This window comes from Necator americanus, chromosome IV (assembly GCF_031761385.1).
Source record: "Necator americanus strain Aroian chromosome IV, whole genome shotgun sequence".
Taxonomy (NCBI): domain Eukaryota; kingdom Metazoa; phylum Nematoda; class Chromadorea; order Rhabditida; family Ancylostomatidae; genus Necator; species Necator americanus.
The window spans coordinates 13,647,257-13,668,786 of NC_087374.1; the positions used below are offsets into that span (position 1 = coordinate 13,647,257).

Here is a 21,530-nt window from a genome sequence, read left to right on the forward strand (position 1 = left end):
AAATAAGGAATAGGAAAAGAAACGACTCCAGAAAAAGAGAGTTATGTTCTGTAATCTGTTGCTAAGTTAGAATTTCTTCAAATTGAGGATGTTGCTTTTCGTGGTAAAAGGATGTAGACGTATGAAAATTACACAAATTGCAGGTTTACAGGATTTTTCTAAAGACGATTGTTGGTGGAGAAAAGGAAATTCGTATTTTCTGGCAGCTCTGAGACTGTAATGTCTAGAAATGGAAAGTTCTTTGGAGATATGGTTAACGATGAAGTAACGACTATGCCACGGAGGTTTTCTGTTGTGCGCAGGTGAATGAAATGTTCTGGCAACTCCTTTGGGGAAAGTTTGTGTTAAAATTAAGTTGAAAAACTCTAAATAATTGATATTACGAAAATTTGGAGAGAAAGTCGAAATGTAGGAAGAGGTGCTAGGTCTTGGACTCTCGCAATTGGAACAGGTAGTGATGCTAGAAATTCTCGTCTGTGGTCATAACCAGTGAACTCAGGTTCAGAGGCTAGCTGATACGACCCAGAAGTAAAGAAAAAGGAAGCTTGCTCTAAGAAAAAATGCAAGAAATTGTGCGATATCCAGGTTTTGTAAGGATGGAATACAAAATGTGTAGTGCATATTGAACTGTAATGAATTTTTGCAAACTGAAGTCAAAACGAATATTTAAAAGCGTTATGGAATACAGAAAACCCTTCAATGAGGTACAATGTTGATGTCTTGGAGAGGTCCACATGTCACTCCTGTTCTCCGGTCAAAGGCAATCAATAGGACATCTACAAAAATATGAAAATAGTCGCTCAAATTTCGCTTCAGGACAAATTCTTGCACAACAACGGAGTGCTGACTTTAGTTTCCTTCCGCCATTGTCAGTAAGGGAGAGAAATCTACTGAATACGTAGGCGATGGAAATGTTGACTAATTTATATCTAAAATCGCACTGCATTTATCTGAACAACAAGAGAATAGCCTTCCTCAGAATAGCTCCAGGCAAAATAAATATGGTATTCTGCTACTAACATAGTCATGCAATGATCCAGCAAAAATAAGTGGGCGAACTACCGTCATTCTGTGACTTTTTCTTGCAACATCAGATCGGCACAGCAGATGTGGCAATAGAGAGAGAACTTCCTATGGATCACTGAAACTATTAGAAGAGAATGCTTGTTCTCGCCTTTTTGTCGCATTCCATGATCTATGGAACCAGCTGTTTAGAAACGTTCAGAGGTGATAATTTTTTCACCGTAGCGATAGTCGCAAGACAGAAATCGGCCTCCATCGCAAACATTGAGAGCGAGTCCGGCGATTGTAATCAAAGACATCGCTCAAACTTGGGAAGGAAATTAAAATGAAGTAAAAGTACAACGTACATCCGTAAATAGCACATGTACTTCTCAATTCGGGAAATTACAACTCCACACAATGGGCATTCAATACAAAGTTTGCCAGCTTCGAATCTGTTTAGGTGAAGTAATTTCACAAAATTGAATCTGTCCAGTAGTCTTGATGTTTTGGATACAAATAGATGTACAGGTATACATAGACGCTGAAAGACAGCTGTTGACAACGGCAGAGGTGTGAAACAGCTTCCATCAGGGACTTATCGATGTAAAACTCACGCAACAATTTCCGTATTTTGAACAAAGGGGTGGAAAAATTTAAAACCTCAATTCAACCAGGAAGGCAAAGTTCCAGTCAATCGATATACTATAGGTCAGGCATAAGGTCCAACGTCTATTAAAGGCATCACCCCACGAATCTGAGGTGGTGCAAATTTCAGGTAGAGTATTCGTATACGGGATGGGAGACTATGGAGAGGGGAGTGATTCTGTCCATTTCTTCCTAATTGCCGTAAAAAACGGTCCGGAAGATGCGGTGCCGCACAAGGCTGGCGCGCTCCAGTCGCACTTCCTGTGGAAAATAGTGCGCCAGAACGCCTGAAGCCATATGTTCCGGGCCGTTTGGATCAGGTAACAGTAACCTATCTAAATCCCCACATCAGGAGATCAGAATTTCTAAATCAGTGCTCGATATCAGCACCTAATAAACTTACAAAATAAGCAGAGCGACAATAAATTTGGCAAAGGATGCAGCTTTCTGTCAGTGATGAGAAGTAAAATAATCATTGAACTTCAGAATCCTATGAATGCTATACATACATTTAATATTGTGTAGTGTAGAAACAACAAGCAAGCTTCATTTGCTAGACAGTGTACTAGCCATCCAGACAACTAACTACAACACTGATATCTTCCTTTGGAACAAAACCACAGCTACTTCAAAACGAAGACGTGAAGTAGTGACGGACAAACCGTTGTCTTTGTTTTAAAACTGGATACATCGTCCAGAAAAAGCTACAGTTCGGAAAGGTCAAGAAAACACCTTTAATCCACTTCCACAGAAGATTTCACTCTTGGTAATTCCATAATTTGAGTGATCGGAAGCAGGAAATTAGCTGATAAAAGAGTATAAAAAATGTCTCAAATAGTATCGCAGGGTATCGAAGCGAACGGAGCAGGTGGGAATAGAAATATAGTCTTAATTGAAATATCGATAAACGAAATCGCTTTGAAGAACAAATTGCATGTGGAGTCACGGTCAGGATGCTAGGATCTCTCAACGACCAGAGGAGAAAAGGTGTCTTTCGGGGATGTGATCATGCTCAGTTCCTCCTGCTGAGGAAAAGGCGAGTGGAAAATGCATCGAACTTTCCAGAAGCTCGAGATGTTTTTTGATTCAATCAGTAAGAGCGAGATATTTAAAAAAAGACTCGGGCGAATTGTTGAAGCCTTTGCGGTTTCTGAGCCGAAGCAGAAGAAATGATTCTTTCTTCTCAAAGAGGTGATAGGAATTTTCACTGCTGAACGATTAGACGATTTTGAAAACTTTTCTTCTTCTCGTTCCTTTTCTAAGCTTGAAATAGGTAGCATCGTGAAAAAATACACATTTCTCTGCTTTATGTTTTGCAAAAAAAAAAACTACAAGTGAACAGAGATCTGACGAATGATGCTCTTTTAATCACTCGGCTTGACAATATACTTTCACCTTGTTTATTTGTTTTGTTCACCTTCCTACATTATTTGGAGTGGAAACACATATATTTGCAACAAACAAACATATATATTTGCAGTTGATCTTGGATGTTCGACAACAACGGAATTGCTCACGTTCTATCGCGTATCAAGTTGCAATGTAGGAGGGACCGGTGCCACCGAGGCCGTTTCACACATCTTTTTCTTGATTACTAGGCGGAGCGAGACTAAGCTCAAACTCGTGGAACCCACCCTTACCCATGTTTATTCGAGAAGAAATCCCAAATCATTTTCGTGACAGCAGTGTCTGGACAGAAACTAAAAGCGATGTTTATAAGGAGAGAGGCACTGGGATTTTCTCGTCAGAAATGACGGTGAACACTTCCAGCAGAAATATCATTTACGGACGATGAAAGAAAAAGTGTAAGGATAAAAAGTGATAGAAAACAAGTAGAAAGTTGGGAAATCGGTAACGATCTCAGTAGTCGATCGTAGTACGTAAACTTGTTGAAATAATGTTTAAAATCTGAGTGATTCCATGAAGAAAAGATTCTAACACTCATACCTTATGTTATAATATAAGATACGAAGAAAACGAAGTTTAGCAACGTACAAGTTAATTTCTTAGACGGTTGAGTTATAGTTTCCCTAGCATAAACTAATAAAAGTAGCATTCAGTCAATGGTAAAATAAATTTTGGAAAGAGTAGAACGAGTACGAATACAGTTCCGAAGACATCGTTATCGAAATGAATGAATCATCGTTATGAAAATGTGAACAAAATTGAATCGAATCCAACAAAATTGACTCAGATAAAAAAGTGCAGTATTGCAGTAGCAACTCATTTGTGGCTTTGATTCAGCAAAAGAAAAAGAAATAGAAAGGAAACGGGAATAGAAAGCCAGTTGTAAACCTTAGTTGGCAGGATAAAGTAGACCGGAGAAAGGAGCTAATAATTTTTAGGGGAAAATCGTAGTAGATGGAAATTTGTTTAAGGGTATAGATGCTGCAGAATTGCATATGTATGGAGGAGGAACCCTTTTAGTTCTGGATACGACGATTAACTCGAAATTCACACGTGCACAACAAAAAAAAAACTCGAAGAAAAACTCAAAGAATAGGAACTGTATTCAACTCCAACGTGATACTGTGGTGAACATCGGAGTCAAGAATGGGAAGGTTAAAAAATGAGAGTGAGAAGGAACGGAACATCTAAGAAGAATAGCGATGCGATTACGAAGCAGAGCTGCGGTCCCGCTGTGAACTTTAGCACTTCACTTTCTTCCTAACACTTCAGATTCCCGCTAAAAAAAACATAAATATAGCGAGAAACAATGGTCGACAAAGTTTCATCGAACAAATTGGCACAGAACAAAATCAAGCTGCATAATTATGGTGTAAATTCTCTATAGAAATACCTAAACACTGGAGTTTCAAAGGAGAGATGGAAGCCGGGGATAGGAGACGTTAACGTAGGATTGGCGTGTCTTCCGAAGCCATGCAAGAGTCGCCGTTATCCGCAGGAATATTCATTCCGCATGAATTTGTGGACCGCAGGCCGACATGCGCCAATTGCTTATTAGGCACACTCACTATGCAATCAGAATATAGAGCTGAGGTGCCTGAGTCGAAATCGGCGGCCGCTCGTGGGTCGTTCCGAAGGGCGGCCCAACGGATGTGCGCTCCATAGTCGAATAGTGAAGGTAAGAAGCCGAGCTGTGCGCGGGTGGACATGACGCGAAGATGAGACAGAGAGGGTTAGCGACGAGTGCAACGAGTGTGTTTTTGAGCGCTCTGCTCCTCAAATCAATTGCCTTACGACATATGCAGCAACAGACGACGTCAACTTTTCGTCAACAGGACAACGATGAAAACAAAACACCCGATGTCAGAGTGATCAGCGACGACATTGGCCGGCTGGGTTGACAAACACTCGCCCTACACACAAACATCGCGTCGGTTCGGTTACGCAGCGTGATACGGGCACTTGCAGAACCATCCGCAAATTCCCCAGCTGTTTTGAGCCGCACGATCTCTGTCCGGTCCAAGAGAGCGAAAAAGCAAGAAGGTGACATGAGCAAATGACACCAATGAGCAGCCGATCATGCTCGAGGAATACACGAGAGAAAAGCAGAAAAAAATGTGTGGAAAACATGACAGAAATGGAGAAAGCTCAGTTATAACAGAACTGAACATAAAAGACAGCAGACATAAATGATTATTTGCAAAGGCGTTGAAACATACAACGCAAGTAGACCTAAGCACTATTCCCGTGGAATTTTCCGAAACAGTACTAGTCAAATAAAATTTTCGATCAAGTTCGTCCGATAACTCGTCCAATAGGAAATTTTCTTCCTAGCGATTGTGGATTCTATAAAACAATCCAGTTTCAGAAAACAGAGAATGGGAAGGAAAAGACTTTGATTAATGCAATCAAGATGCGAAGGAATATGGAACCAATTTAGAGTGATCCTCTCACGTATTTTTTCACATGTTTGAAAAAAGGAACAAAAATTGTTGCTGCGTTGTTACTTTTACTTGCTACTTGTTATTTTCCCACAAATTGCTCCAATTTTACGCCTATCTGCTTGATTTTTATGAATATGCCATCTCTTCTCTAATTACTTGAAATGGAAACCGATTGGCATGTCAGAATCTACTCTACTCACTTTCTGAACACGAATATTTCCGTTTGAGATCTCTGAGGTGCGGAAATTTCGTGTAATTTCAGAATATTCGGATGAGGAACACTCAGAAGATCTAAACAGTATAACGGTCAGGTCAATCTTCATTCATGACGAATTTTCCTTCGAAAGAATCTAGATGTCAATTTTCTAAAACGATTCACTGCGAAATATTTAATTGATAACCATTAGTTTTAGAGCGAAAAATTGATATAACAAAATATGTAAAGTTACTGCTAACAAATAAAATAAAAAATTAAAAACTTGAATGAAAAATGTTCAAAGAAGATGAATCCAAATTACTTATAAATGCAAGTATAAACATAATATTATAAAAGTAGTAAACAATATATAATATGAAATAAAAAGGAGAGAATAAAAAGGAAAAAGAGCGGAACAGAGGAGTGAAACTGAAATAGGGAGCTCATGAATCCAGCGAAGGAGATATGGAAGCATCCTGTTTTCGAATGTTCTTGAAGAGATCAACCGGTATATTGCTGTATAGGAAGTTCCTCTCCTTAGATATTGAGAAGAGAAACTCGAGAAAACAAGTAAAGGATGAGGAAGAGAAGAGGAGTGATCCCTAGCAAATTTAAAAGAAAATGTGAAGCGAGAGGAGAAATGCATGAAAATCAAGTGGGTGATCTTCTAGTCAGTCAACAAAATAGAAGAAATTATTTGCTGAACATTGCTGGAGACAGGGGAATTAGTGTGAAGAGGATTCTCATTCATTTTTGAGTTCTTCTTTCGGTTAATTCCTTGAAAACAAGATTTCGCGGATTTTCCTGGAACTAGACGCAAGCGCTCTCGTCACAGCGACTTCTTCTATTCGAATGCTTCGAGCAGCGCTGTTCCAGCCGGAATGTCTGCTCAGCTCAAAGCCGCCAGCAGCTACATACGTGCATTAGGCCGTTCATGCGGGCATGCGAAAGCTTAGAACGGGCAAATGGCGAGCCGCATGATGTCCTCAGAAATCAGCAGACACGTCATACTCTATAAAACCGAGGACGACGTTATCCCCTCACAGAAAACCGCGGCACTGCTGTGCGATTGCGAGCGGGAAAAAAGTCCCCTACGGAAACGAAATATTAGATGACGTAGAAACACGTAAATACAATGAAAGAAAATGTTTTTTTTTCTTCTGTCATGAAATATGGCCATTGTACTGAAGCAAATAGCACTCGTGTCCATGGCGAATGAATTGCGTGGATTTCTGTGACGTAACAAAACGTATACTAGTTGATATCGGATATTGCTGCTTTATAAACGGATCCTACCCGTCAGGCAAGGATTTGAAAGATAATCTAAGGGGTCTGCCGGATACGGGTGGTGGAGAATAGGTTTATGTATTGTTTTCCACTACTCCCAGGTATTCACTTCTCAATGCACCGACGGACTTTAAACGTCGTACGTAATAGTCTCCTGTCTGACCTGATAGTTATTTTCGAGCTTTCCAGCAAAAGAGTGAAAATCAGGTGAAGCCACGTCACTCGATGCACATTCGCTTGCTTATGTAGAGTTTCTTCAAAATTTAGTTCATCGAAAGAAGTTAATTCTAAACTTATTGATAAATTTGCAGTAGGGCTTCATTTGCATGAGTTTTCGTCCGTAGCGTAGACATCGCTTTTACGGTTATAAAGAAGAAGTTTTGCGTACTTTTAGATGGTGATGGTCAGCAAATTCGTAACCATCCCCATCTAAAAGATTTAAAAATAAAAACCACTTCTTATCTGAAGACGTGCAAAACTTTACAACTCTAAAAGCAGTGTCCATGCTATGGACGAAGGTTAATGAACTTATTTGAATACTGATGGGTATTATAGGACTTCAAAATTGATGATGCTTAGAAAGGCTTCACTATGAATCACTATTGTTTTGAAAAATAAAAAAGAATAACAATGAATGAAAATCCTCCCCAACCAACGTACGGGTTATCAGACTTTGACGGTTCAACATATTCAGGTGATATACTCCTCTCCTTACTTTCGTGCACTGATGGTGAGAAAACGTCAGGAAGAGAGAAGAACTGAAACACTAACGAATTTGCTAAGATGTCGTCAGATGTAGCGGGAAATTACAGTATTAGATAAATCAACTGCTTAGGACCAGAAAGACCGAAAGAGCAGAGTTAGCAGTGGGGTAACATGCTTTTTAGTGAGTGATTGCAAATATTTGCATCCTTGAGTTTCCCTACTTTTGCTTACTCTATTCAATGGGTAACTCTAGGTATTATTGTAGTTCTTCTCCACATTCTACCGGAAAAGCACATTAAGCCCAATACGAATAGGAGAGTTCACAGGATTAACCTAACTAACCTGAGCAGAGAGAAAGGTCGTGGTCTACTCTGGAGGAGATGTTTTGGATTAAAGTTCTTAAAATCTTCAAAAAAGTGATCTGAAGAAAAGATAGGGCCTAAGAACAATTTTAGTATTGACGCGGCCTAATTGAGTTGAGAATGTGAATTGTAATCCTAGGAAGAACAGAAAAGACTGAAAAGTTCTGGAAATTCGAAACTTCCGCGCGTCTGAATCCTTTTACGTCATTCGAAATGAGCAGCACAACAGAAAAGTGGAGGGAACGCCCCTCGAGCACTCAAACCTTCCGGAGCGATGTGGTGCTCGAAGAGATGTGGGAACCAGCTAGCCAGAGCGGGAAAGTTGCGATGACGATCAATTCCATGAAGCGCTCCTAATCTGCAAGTCTTGTAAGCGGGAGAAGTATTAAGAGCAACTATAGGAGCGCTGTTGATGAGTGCAAACTCATCCTGAACACATACTACAGGAATTGAGAAACAACAAACTTTTGGAGATGTGGTTAGTTGTGCGACAAATCACAAAATTAACTAAATCAACTGCTCAGGACCAGAAAAACCAAAAAACGTCAGCCTTTTAATAGCGTCATTTCAGCGAGCGGTTGCAAATATTTTATATTTGCATTTTATATTTTATCAAAACACATTTTATCAAAATATATTTATATATTATATTGTATCAAAACACAAATAAATTCCTGAGTTTCATCCGAACTGTTAGGGAAGAGAGGTCGGACAGTGACTACGGCGACTGTAGAGGTGAATACGATGTCGAAGAAACCTCTAACCTGATCGCCGCGACATCAATGCCAATACCCACGCCAAGGTCACATGCGATCGTGTGCGAACAAGCGTAAGTAACGCGAATTGAGAAATGATGGCTAAAATGACATGAGATGCGATGAAGTGTGACAGTACCCTCAACTGTGCTGGAATCAGGATTTATTGCAGGGCAGCGGGGGAAATAGTGAAAAGCAGTGGGAAAGAGGCAACCGAGAAACTCTCGAACTTCGTCGTTTGACTTTGGGAACTAAGAATATGGTCCACAGGAGGTTCCCTAAAATAATACGATTATTTTTCGCAAAAGCGATTTGTGCCGTCGCTGCTGAGCAGAGCTGTAGAGGAACTGAATGAAGTCCTGCAGATTTCTAGGCTACTATCAGCCACTGATTAATCAGTTTCTTCTGAGGCTCTTAAAAAACTCCTATTTCTTTCGTGTGTGTTGCTTCCTCGCAGCAATTCCCCGCTTATGAGGCAATGTTATGGCTGTGAGAAGTAGTTTACTCGATTCCAGTAAAGTATCCGACATACGAAGTGAAAATCGTATCAACGAAAGGAGCTCGTGCACAGACCCCAAGCTCTATTCAGCGAGTAGAAGGAAAATACTTGAAAACGATGGAAATGAAAAATGAATGGAAGCAAGTACATCATCAACGCGGTTAGAGCGGATGACACGATATAATCGCCAAAAACACTCTCTAACAAACGTTATCTGTGGCCCTCCATTTTCAATTAATAGCTGCTGGTTTTGGGTCCGAAGGCAAGTAAAATTTCTAGAAAAAAGAGTTGCGAAAATTGTTTACTTCTACGGATTGAAGTTTTTGAGGCTGGCCGCATTGGCGTCATCCGTTGGTCGTTCAAAATTCGTTATTCATGCATCGTCAATGAACTTTCGCAAAAGGAATGACGTAAACGTCGGGCGCTTTCGTACTCTTCTCTTCTGATTCTCGGAAAACACGAACAAAGTCCGGAAGGAGACAGCGCAAAACTGATTACCAAGTTCCTCAGAGGAATATCTCAATGAGAACAGAATCGTAGGAGTCATATTGATGACTCACTTCAGCCTAGAGTACAGAGTCATGAACGAAGTATTACTTTTTTTAGTTACATATTATTCAATTAAAGTGCAGCGAAGTCTCAAATGTCACATGGCAGCCTGCTAGCACAGTTGTAAGAAAAAGAAAAGAAAAAAAACAGGAGTCGTGCATGGATCTAGTGTAGTGTAAAGAGACCTGTAGAGACAAATCCTGAAACTACATAGAGAGAAAATAATCGAATTAAAACGAGAACTCTATCTGGATGTCTGTGCAGAGCGTTAAAGCCAGTATCACCGTTAGAGCAATCAGCAAAAAAATGACCGGTGTTTTCAAAAAAGATGAAAACTCTTCCGATATTAAAGAAGCCCCGTTGAACAGAAGGACTGAGCTATTCGGAATCGACAGGGAATTGTTAAAAGGATAATACCACATGAAATAGCAAGGGACAGTTTTTACGAAGAATAACTTTCGCCTAATACTGCGAAACGATGGAAGGTAAACGCAGGAGTAAATCCATTAAATAGCTCTAATTGCTTGTCAGCAAAACATCAACTATTTGTTATGATGGACTAAGTGCTACCAAGGGCGGAGCGTGTTCTAGGAATCGATTCCACACTGTGCGGCTAAAATTTTTCAATCGGAACACTTATTCGCCGTGTTCTAAACGGAACAGAAGGATATAACAATTTATCACTGAATCATCTGTTGTGTCGGCATTTTGCAGTCGAGAGTCTGATAGGTGACTTATGAGCCACTGCATAGAATTACGTTCTACGGAGTTTAAACGAGAAGAAAACACGGTTTCTTCACGTGCTGATCCAGAGAACAATGTATGACTCAGAAACTTGGTGATACAGCGATTCACTCTGGATAATGCTGGATTTTGATGGTTCATTTTGGTTCGATTGGAAACATCCAAATTTACAGCAACCTGCCCTAAATTTTACGGAAAGATTGCTGGCTTTAAAAAATAACGTTATGATTTTTGCGTAAAAAATCAAAATTCTAAATTCATGCCCAGACTTTTCGCATTCACTTTTCTTTAATTTCTTTCTTGAGGAATTTTCTGAGATCGTAACTGCGTCTAGAATACATAGAATCAAGATAATTTTCCGATTAAAAAAATGTAGACTCGTTTTAGTAGTACCTGCTACAAATATCTCAACACTCTTGCCTCTTTCTTCTTCATATACAACAGGAAGATATTTTTTTCTACCAATAGAAAAAAGAGCTATGCGGAGGTAATCTGTCAATGAAAAAAGTGGCGTCGATAATTTCTAAGGGATTCTTTTCTTGGGTACGATTTTTCTTGTAATTCAGCTTTTCACGCGGCAGCATTTTAGATGTGGCTGTTTTACTCGGTTTGAACAATCCATGCAGAACGTCGCATTCGCTTTTCAACCCAACATCGCCATAATAACATAGATCAATAAAGTCAACCACAATTACCGCTATTTGAAATGAAGAAATGGAGAGAGTATTGCGGGATGAAAATTGTCGTGATTAATGAGGGAAAGAAGTGCGGAAATGGGTCTAGGGAAGTTCTAAAAGGAGTATTTTGAAAATTTGTCTCACAAGTTGTTCCAGTAACACTAGGGATAAATAATTACTTTAAAAGAAGAGTGGCATCGGCTTCGGTTTTCAACCGGTCAGGCCAAAAACTGGCCTCATCAGTGACTTGTTATGGCATTGGGTCCAGAAGAAGAATCGCATAAAAATGGTTTAGTGTCGATCCGACGAAGTTGCGAGCGAAGAGTGTAGTGCCTCTTCCTTTGGGCATCAAAGATTATTCGTCGATTGGTTAACGTTACGAGTAAGAGGGATCCATAGAAGCCAACAGATTAAATACAAATTCGATTTTTTAAGTGAGAACGTCACGAAGAAAACAGGACGCAATTGTGACAGCTGGACACGTTCTAATTTTAAAAGCATTCATACTAAAGCACGTACCGGTCGCCTCCGTTGGTTCTCCATTTCATACAAACTTCAAACTCAAACAGTCTATAAATTCCTAATTCAGAGTAGCAAAGTACCCTCAAAGACGAAAGAAATGGACAAATTTAAAAAAAAAAGTCAATACATGGGTCCTATAAGCATGCTGACTCCCCGCTATAGTTACTAGCCCTAGTAATCTTTCGTGGTAAATGCTTAAAAAGAGCAAAGAAGCGGAAAAAAACCAGCGACCAGAGATTCGATGGTGCGGAAAACAAGCTCCTAAGAAAACTGAAAATTGTCCGAGTGAAATGAGCCAGAAAAAACGCATAAATAGGCGGTCCTCCATCTAAACAGGTTGCCGAAGAAACCATTTCGCAGGAATAGTTGCCTGAATGCAGAAAAACAGGCATATGAATGGAGTTAGTCGACCTAGGGCAGTTGACGAGCATGCAAACGGGCGCAATCACATTTCGATGGTTGTTCTGAGCGCCTGGATGTTTTTCCTCTGCGACCACCAACACGTAAGTAAAGATTGATGCAGTGAGCGAGCGAACTCGTAACATTTCCGACATATGAAAGAAAACAACACAAAGGAACTGTGTATTCCGATGGCACTGAGTCGAGATCGGGAAAAGAAGCTTCGTTTTTGGAAGAAATTACACAACCATGCGAGGGAGGAGATCCAACCACATGGATTTTTTTCTGGAATTTTCCAGGAGAAACTTTTGGTGGAGCAGACGAACTTCACTTGTTCTCTCTAGTCATGAGCCTGTCTACTAGATTCTACGTTCCCGTGTCAATCGCTCATTACTCAGGTGAACAGATGAATAGCATGTTCCTCATGCCAAAATGACAGCTGGACATTTCCTGAGATCGACAAGATAACTTTATTGGAAGGTTAGGAGACGCAGAAAGGCACGACGTTTCCTTACGAATGGACAGACATGGAGCGAACATGTGCTGGATGTAGAGTTGCTAAAAACCATATCCATTTATATTTTATGCTCATATAAACTTGATATGAAGTTTTTCACTGTCTTGTTCAATTCTAAAATAAGTTTCATTTATTTTAGTTCTATTTCATGTATATATACAACAAATTATTTGGCATTCAGTTAATGTACGAGGTCGCGTGTACGAATCTGACTTACGTACGTTCTCGCGGTGGACCTACTTATGCTGAAGGCAATCAGGAATTTGAGTATACACTCTCGGAGCGAACGAGCTGTTTGATTTGCAAAGTGATATGGCGGAAGTTACCCATAAATGGCAAGAAGGTGCTTTTGTCCAGCACATCGGCAAAACCCAATCCAGCTAGGTTAAACACCTGGAGAAAGGGCTTGGAATCTTTAGGAACAACTTACCGTTTCGTTGCGTTCAAATGCCATACATTGTCCAGCTGAAGAACTCGAATCACTCGCTTCCGATAGGAAACTCACGCGAGGCGGCTATGGAAAACTGACGAATGGATGGATTCCGTGCAATCTATTCTAATCTTGCTGTAGATAGAAAAGGTTGGGCAGAGCTATGTTTGAAGACAACCGCGTCAGGCGATAATATTGGGCCTTCGATTAGGTCAAGTAAGTTAAGTAAATATGTTTCTCTTCTACTTTTCTCTTATTCTTTGTCTCTTATTTGCGATGAAATTTGATCGAGTATTCTGGGAGGATTTTTTCAGTAATGATATTGGATAAAGCCCACTGTAGAGATTCTGTGCTGTACAAAATTCGAAGAAATCGTGCACTTGGGAATTTTATTTATGGGTCAAGCCATAACAGTTCAGTTGTACTGTGAAAAACTGGCTCAACTCCATGTTCATCTCGGCGAAGAAAGGTCTTTTTCTCAGTCGTCGAGATGTGACCCTACAGCGCACAACAGCACGCCGTAAACTTTACCCAAGAGGAACATGAATACTTGAAATGGGAAATTCTTAATTATCCACGTTTTAGCCCTGACATAGCAGCATCCAACTGTCACTTCTTCCAATCTCTCCAGAACCTTCCTTTTGCAAATATACATGGCGGAAAAAGTAACATCAAAAATGCCATTTCTGAATTCTTTTGAAACCTAAATCGGCTAACTTTTATAAACAGAGGATTGGAACATTGCCAAAAGGATGGAGTTTGCCTTTCTAAGCTGTAAAGGTAACGTAACTCACTAAATATTTTCATTTAATGGATGCCAAATTTTTACAAAATAATGGTGTTTCCCTATTAAAAACTTTAATTTCAGCCTTGTAGAATCACGCACACGTAGATGTAGGGATTTATGTGCATCGCGACTGACCGCAACGCGTCGTCCGCTTTACGTAACTCTACTGCGTATATCCTTATACTAAATTTTGAGTACTTGCCTTCTCATTTCATGTACGTTGTAATGCGATCTGCTAACCTAATAAACCACAAGAAAATTCTAACACCATCGTGAATGGGATGTAGCAGAAGTTTTCTCAGAGAAGGAGCCACGTGATAACGTAACTCCACTTCATTTCTCGCCGACATCTGTTTCCTGTTAAAAAGGGCAGATGTAAGCTCCGATAAAATAAGCACTGTACCAGTGAAAACACGCACGAGATTACTGCAAAACTCAAATAGATGATCTTAACAAAGTGAGCCCGAATCAAATTGGATTTGTTTGCCTGTTCTGATGTTTTGGTTTCAACTACTTCCTCAACATGAGTTCCTGAACAGCAAAGCGACGATCCTGGGGTCTCGCTACGGAAAAATAGGGTAGTGATTGTAGGTCACCGACTATGAGAGTGATCACACTCAATTCTCCGTAGCTGTCCTGAAAAACGGGGTGGAACGGTCCCATATGTCTCGTCTCCTCAAGGATACCACCTTTATGCAGTAAAACAGTTCCAACGTTCGCAATCCAGCTAATCTAGCTTAAAGGCATCACCCCACGAATCTGGGGTGGTACGAGTTTCAGACGGGTAATGCCCATACGGGGTCGTAGATTGTGGGGGCGAAAGTGATTCCGTACATCTCTCCCTGTATCAGTGTGAGCGGACGATCCCGGAACTGGTTCTTACGATGGCTTCTGTTGCAACGAGCGACCTTTGCGCCCCGCACCCCGCCTGCGACTCTCCCAGTGGGCTTTCGACGAGTCGCAGGCGGTAGGGCGCAAGGGTAGCGCCTTTCAATAGGGGACGTCGTAAGAAACAGCGTTTCGGGGTCATCTACACTGATACAAGGAGAGATGTACGAAATCACCCTGTTCCCCACAATCTCGACCCCGTATAGGCTCTACCCGCCTGAAACCCGTACCACCCTAGATTTGTGGGGCATCACCAAACGAATATGAGGTGGTACAGATTTCAGGTGGAGTATTCGGTATTACGAGATCGTAGATTATGGAGAGAAGGGCGATTCCGTCCACTTCTTCCTAATTGCCGTAAAAACCGGCCTGGAAGATACGGCATCGAGCGTTCCGCCGCGCTATTTTCTACAACGAGTTCGATTGGAGCGCGCCAGCCCCCCGCCGCATCTTCTGGACCGTTTTTTACGGCAATTAAGAAGAAGTGGACGTGATCACCAACCTCTTCATAATCTACTATCCCGTATAAGAGTACTCCACCTGAAATCCGTACCATCTCAGATTCGTGGCGCGATGCGTTTAAATAAGCGGCAGAGCTACGTAACCGCACAAACGTATACACGTTGTGAATCAGCATGGTTAAAGCGGTGATGGATTGCAACGTTGAGGATATGGAATCTTATAGGGCTGCTTCACACACCTTTTTCTGGGTTACTAGGGAGAATTGAGTAATTATGAAAAGCTTTCAACATAGTCACAATTTCAGCGCCTTCAAATGATGACACTTGAATATGTAAGTAGCAAAAAGGGAAGATTTAAGTCAAAATATAACAAGGCGTTCTGAAGAACATGATAAAGTCATTGTTGTTACTAGAAAAACCTAAGAAACACAAACAACGATGAAATGTTTCCTAATGTTCAGTTTCTAATTTTATTTGAGCAGGTTCTGAACGCTGTGTTTCGAAAACCGATCAGTCCCCTTGAGTGACGCTGTGTTTATGCGTTCAGTGCATGTTTTACGAGTGAATTATCTGAAGAGAAGAGTCGGGAGCCGACAAGACACGCAGTTTTTCCTACGATGTAGAAGACTGCTGGTGGCTTTTCCAATGCTTTGCGACGCTGAAAGTAGCAGACAACAAACTAGAAATATTCTATATTTCTAGAGATCGAAATTTGGCCGAGTTTAGAAGATTCGCTGAAGTCAGAGCGACGCCAAAATAAAGTTGTGCCCGTTTCCAGAAATCCATCGAAACGATTCTCATGAAAAGAAGACCGCGGCATTCAAAAGAGGTTTCAGGCAGTTAAATTCGGGAGTTTGAGACTAAATGTCGAGAATACATTAGTAGAAATGGATGATCAAAAAAAAAGAATCAGACTATAAATAACTCAGATATAATCAAGAAAATTAAAATTTTCCGACTGCAAGAGTTATAATTAGCGTTTTCCGATATCCTTTCATTCCTTCATGTGAGATCACTGACAGGTGATAAGCACGAGGATTGCGCAAATTTCCGGCAATGCGAAATCCCCCAAGGAATATTCCCACCCTATCGTTGCAGCATTTCTCCATTATGGACTTTCATGTGTGCCTTCCTCAGGGAATGCACAGCACAAGAAGTAAAACGACTTTGATTGGCATCACAGAAATAGCAACGGTCGTTTTCTTCCAGAATAAAGGAACTCCGATTCAAACGACCCTATCAAGCAATTCAGGAAATTTCAGGAATCACTAAGGTTGGGATTTTAAAAATTTAACAATCGTAAACGAACATTAACAACAACTTTTCGCGATTAATTTTTGGCTTTTTTGATTTTGAGTATTCTCGTTGAGGGAGTAGCAGTCGTGACGATCACAATCGCTGAACTGCCACCAATACGATCCAGAAATAAAATTCCCAATGTTTATCGTCGCCTCCAGTGACGACAACAGTTTGCAGCTGACTGATCTGGGTATTTTACCTTCTTCACATATATGTATTGAAACTAATAAAAGAAATTAAAAAACCACTTGGGAAAAAAAAAAAATTTTGGGTTTAAAATTAAAAAAAAAATTGGGGGGGGGGGGGGTTTTTTTCCCAAAAAGTATTATAGACGGGGGGGGAGAAAAGGGTGGGGGGGAAAGGGGGGGGGAAAATGGGGGGGAAAAAAAAAAAAAACTGAATATTATTATTTTAAAATTTTTGCCAAAAGAATAGCGGTCACACACAAGTAAGGAGAGGGGGTTGAGGGAAGCCAAAGATGGGAATGAACGAAAAAGAATAAAAACGGAAATTTTTCAAGCAAGAGTACGCACATGTGTGGTAACTGCTGGACTTAGGATTAGAAGCAGATGGAAAAGGAGATCCTATGAATGAAGCCCTTAGAGCACTCGTAAAATGTTTACTGCACAAAACAACGAGGGGACAGAAACCAACATTTCTTCCCTTCAAATTTCACTCTTTCATTTGTTGCATTGCTGTTGCGATTAAAAATGGTCAGGTGAAAAAAGTGAAGGAATCACAGCTGAAATGTCAAACTACGCGTATTCCAATGGGTTGTAGTGGTGAAACGGCGGGAAAATCCACAAATATTTCCATATTCTCGGACAATAAAATGCTGATGGTAGTGCCTTTAGACGAATTATTCAACATTAAAACATATATAACCTATTCTAAGAAACGTTAGGACTCACAATTTACCGCCATTTAAGCCAGATAGCCTATTTTGGTTAGTTTCTTTTTCCTATCAATTTGGGATGCACTAATGATATTGTCAAAGTTTACTCAATGTAGCACGAGAATAAACAACTTTTTCGGAAAGAAAAAGTGGGCTTTTTTAACGAGAGATTAACTGGATCTCTTATGCATAGATACCATTCACGCAGACTAAATGAAGCGTAAATAAACCGTTATCTCGCTCGTGATAACGACCTGTATAAAAGACTGGGAACAAATGAATCAGTTTCATTTACTAACGATGCCTCGTTCCGGAAGAAGTAGGTCTCGAAGCCGAAGTCGAAGTCGAAGTCGAAGCCGCTCACGATCACGATCCGATCGCAGGGGTCATCGGTCGTATCATAGTTCATACTATCGCAGCTCTCGTAAGTATATCTTATGTCTAACTCTCCATTTCGTCCTCACTCTATTCCTCTTCAGATCGCCGTAGGAAGTCGAGCACAAAGCGCCCAAGCAGAAAGTCCTCATCACGTCTTGTCTCAAGGAGATCAAGCCGTTCGCAGCGCTCTTCTGCTGCGCCGAAAAGCATTAGGCGACAACGTGTAACCAAAGCACGTGTTGCACCAGCAAAACCGAAAGAGTAAGAGCATTTGGATGTTGGAACGTACTTGCTCGATAGCATTGTAGTTTCTGAAAGAAAATGTGAATGAGATAGGAAATTAATTTTGAAAAGTTGGAAAACGTCACTGAAAATAATCGAGCGCGCCGGAGAGATGTGGTGGGGAAACCTCATTGCATTTCCTCCACGCTCTAGCTTAATCTTTCTCTTTTCCTGCTCAATTTCATCGACAAAAGGCAGTATGAAAATGTTTTTCTTGTCAAATACTCAGTAATTCCAGAGCTGCCCCGAAAAAAACCATTGGAGCACGTCTTCGCGATGCGAGAGGACGTTTCGTTAAAGCACCGACGACTGGAGTCTAACAGTTCCGGAGTGTACTAACTAATCTACTAATAAAAACTTTCAAGATGTTCAGTTCATTGAAAATCGTTTGTTAAAAACCTGAAAAAGTGAAATATTAAATGCAGTCATTACTTCACAGTCTAGGTATATGTTTTTGGGCCACACACACATACACACGAATGCCAGAACTGTTCTGTGCATCCGTGTGTGTAAGTCTGGCTGCATGTGTGAATACATTGTCCGTTGTAAAGCTAGGCATTCGCTTGCTTCTCCCCGTAGAAAGTCATGTCGCATAAAAACGACGCCCTACCCTCGTAGAGTATAGTATTTACAAATTTGTGGCGATTCAACGAACGAAGTGGGGGATGGGTTCTGAAAGGCTACATGTAAGAACGACACGCGACTGTACTCGCGAACTATCTATGAAACTGATGAAGTGATAAACAACTATATCCACTTAGCATATTCTAAGATGTTGCACTTTGCTCCTCCGGAATGTGAAGCGTATATTATTCCTTATCTTGTAGAATTTTCATTAAAGGCGTCACCCCACGAATCTGGGGTGGTGCGGGTTTCAGGTGCGTTATGCTTATACGGAGTCGTAGATTATGGAGAGAAGGGTGATTCCGTTCATTTCTTCCCAATTGCCGTGAAACTATTTCCTACAACGAGTTCGATTGGAGCGCGCTAGCCATGTGCACGCGTCGGATCTTCCGGGCCGTTTTTTTTACGGCAATTAGGAAGAAATAGATGGAAACACCCTCCTCTCCATAATCTACGACCCCGTATAGGAGCTCTCCACCTGAAATCCGTACAACCCCAGATTCGTGGGGTGATACCGTCAAATGCGCGCTAATTCCCGTGTTGGGGGACAACCATTTGCATATGTTCCAACGTTTCACGAAGGATGACATAAGCACATAACCTGAAACGAGCACGGCGGCGGCACTTACAGGTCGTTGCTTCCACCTAAGCTATTCGAGTCCACTGAATTTGAGCCTGTTAAGTTTCTCCAGTTTAGATTCTACGAATACATAGTTAAAAAAAGGTGAAGGTTGTTCATTACTGCTGACCAAGAAAATGTATGTTAAGTTTTCAGACGTACGAGAAGTGAGTTGGATAAAAATGATCTGCTGGAATCAACACCGTTGAGCAGAAAAAAATGAGTACAGACTGCATCAGGTGTAAGCTAACGATCGCTTATTCGCTTAAAAGCGGCTAAATGAGCCAAAAACGGATAAAGAATTAGGAGAAGGGAAGAACGTTCGAGATACTGTTCGGTATTTAAATTTAGCATACTACGAATCTTGAGTGGTACGGATTCCAGGTGGAGTATCCGTATACGCGGTCGTAGATTATGGAGACCGGGGTGGTTCCGCTCATCTCTCCCTGGATCACTGCAAGCAGCTGCCCCTGAATGCTGTTTTGTACCCAGCGCGCCACCCTTGCACGCGTAGCGTTCCTTACTGCCTATCGGGGCAGTTCGAATTGATTTTCAACGAATCGCAGGGCGGAGGCGGCGCAAGGGGTGAAGCGTTGCAACAGATGGGGTTGTACAAAACAGCATTTTGGAGGCGGCTGTTTGCAGTGATGCAGGGAGAGATGAGCGGAACTACCCCTGTCTCCTTAATCTACGACTCCGTATACGGATACTCCACCTGGAGTCAACACCACCTCATTCGTGGTATGTTGCCTTTAAATGCAGTTGTAGTCGGGTCAAAACGACACGAAGCATGGGCGGTTGCTTTGGCGGCATCGCTCGAAGCGGCGCTGTGGAGAGCGCAGTTGAATTCACGGAATGACCATAGAAAACTGATGGGAGTGCTAGCAAGGGTCCCACCATGATGTTACCCGCTACGCTCTACCGCACCGCCTCGAGTGCCGCAGCTTGCGCAACTTCAGCTCCATTTCGTTCTGACCCTCCTACATGTAACGTGTCTTGGCTATCTTCTAATGTTCTTTAAGCCTGGAGCAGAATTTCTGTAGAGTTGACAGTTACCGCGCAAATATGTACACTAATTTTTCCATGAACGCGCTGATGTTATAATTGGTTTAGTTTTCCCGCTTCGTTGATGGTGGTGACAGTTCTTCAAGTGCATGTTACGCAGCGGAGACGTGGGCAGACACTGCTGCCATGTCTAGGAAGCTACTTACTACCCAAAGAGCTTTTGAGAGATGTCTTCTGAAGCTAAGCTTTTCTTCTGAACACTTAGCCGGTCTTCGCAGCTCCGACTTAAGAGGAATGTCCCGTCGTCGCGACCCAGCAGAATATATATCAAAAGCAAAGCATAGATGAGCCGGTCGCATAATGAGAAGAATCGACGATAGATGCACTAAAAGAACGCTACAGTGGACCCCAAGAGATGCGAAATCTCGAGGGAGACCGGGTTCGACCAACGAGATGGGGTGACGTGTTTGCTGCACGGATGGACCAGTTGAGAGCTCAACTGGATACGGCTCAAGGACCTCGTCAACGTCACTCACGATACTTGAGAACATCTTGGATGACAATGACGAGGGACCGAAACGAGTGAAAGAGATGCTGGGCCCGCACGTTCAGTAAGTAAGTGTCTAAGTATCTAAGTGAATGAGCTGAGTGAAAACAGAGATTATTGGGCGGAGGTGGAGACGGATCCTGGGATTGTGTTGGAGGACGGAAGCGACGACAGAAAGCGAGACGAGAAGGACCAGTCAAACGGCGTCACACTAGTGCGACACTGCCGGGATGCAGTGACTCACGGTGAGGCGGGCTCCACAGAGTCGGCTAAATGCGCCGGCGGCAGAAGGTAATGAGGTGGGATGGGACGATTTCGATGCCGTCAGCCGTCCTGTAGGGGGTCAGTAGGCAATTTGACACAGCGATACAGGTCTCACAAAGTCGAATCGGTGCGCCCCATTAGTAAAGAGTGGGACGGATTTCTCGCGTAGTGCCTCACCAGATAGCATGTCCACTCCTCATTACATTACCTGAAACATGTTTGCGGGATGCTTTCTTTAGAAATTATATGCATGCAAATAGCTGCTTCAATAAAAACTCGCGATTTACGTGACCTGACCTAGGAACCTTAACTTTATCAGTGTAATGATGACGTTCACG

The 21,530-nt window shown here is 41.6% G+C and overlaps 4 protein-coding genes across 5 annotated transcripts in view; 3 read left to right on the top strand and 1 right to left on the bottom strand.

Moving 5' to 3' along the window:
* Positions 1 to 12,897: 12,897 nt before the first annotated feature.
* On the top strand, positions 12,898 to 13,273 carry RB195_001190 (uncharacterized protein; the record flags this gene model as incomplete). The annotated part of the gene is made up of 2 exons (XM_064197850.1): positions 12,898 to 13,056; positions 13,133 to 13,273. 2 exons carry the CDS (start codon positions 12,898 to 12,900, stop codon positions 13,271 to 13,273), a joined length of 300 nt encoding a protein of 99 aa, XP_064053731.1.
* A 4,500-nt stretch (positions 13,274 to 17,773) lies between these two features.
* On the top strand, positions 17,774 to 18,453 carry RB195_001191 (uncharacterized protein; the record flags this gene model as incomplete). The annotated part of the gene is made up of 3 exons (XM_013439429.1): positions 17,774 to 17,897; positions 17,953 to 18,112; positions 18,372 to 18,453. 3 exons carry the CDS (start codon positions 17,774 to 17,776, stop codon positions 18,451 to 18,453), a joined length of 366 nt encoding a protein of 121 aa, XP_013294883.1.
* A 2,080-nt stretch (positions 18,454 to 20,533) lies between these two features.
* RB195_001192 (uncharacterized protein) lies at positions 20,534 to 20,932 on the bottom strand (the record flags this gene model as incomplete). The annotated part of the gene is made up of 1 exon (XM_064197851.1): positions 20,534 to 20,932. The coding sequence occupies one exon, from the start codon at positions 20,930 to 20,932 to the stop codon at positions 20,534 to 20,536; it is 399 nt and encodes a 132-aa protein (XP_064053732.1).
* The window catches only part of RB195_001193 (uncharacterized protein), a gene marked incomplete at both ends in the record, with an annotated part of 58,888 nt that continues 58,154 nt past the window's right edge, over positions 20,797 to 21,530 (top strand). For both annotated transcript variants that reach the window (XM_064197854.1, XM_064197853.1), the window contains 2 exons: positions 20,797 to 20,908; positions 21,018 to 21,173. In XM_064197854.1, coding sequence (XP_064053733.1) covers positions 20,797 to 20,908; positions 21,018 to 21,173 — 268 coding nt within the window. The remainder of the gene's footprint in view (positions 20,909 to 21,017; positions 21,174 to 21,530) is intronic.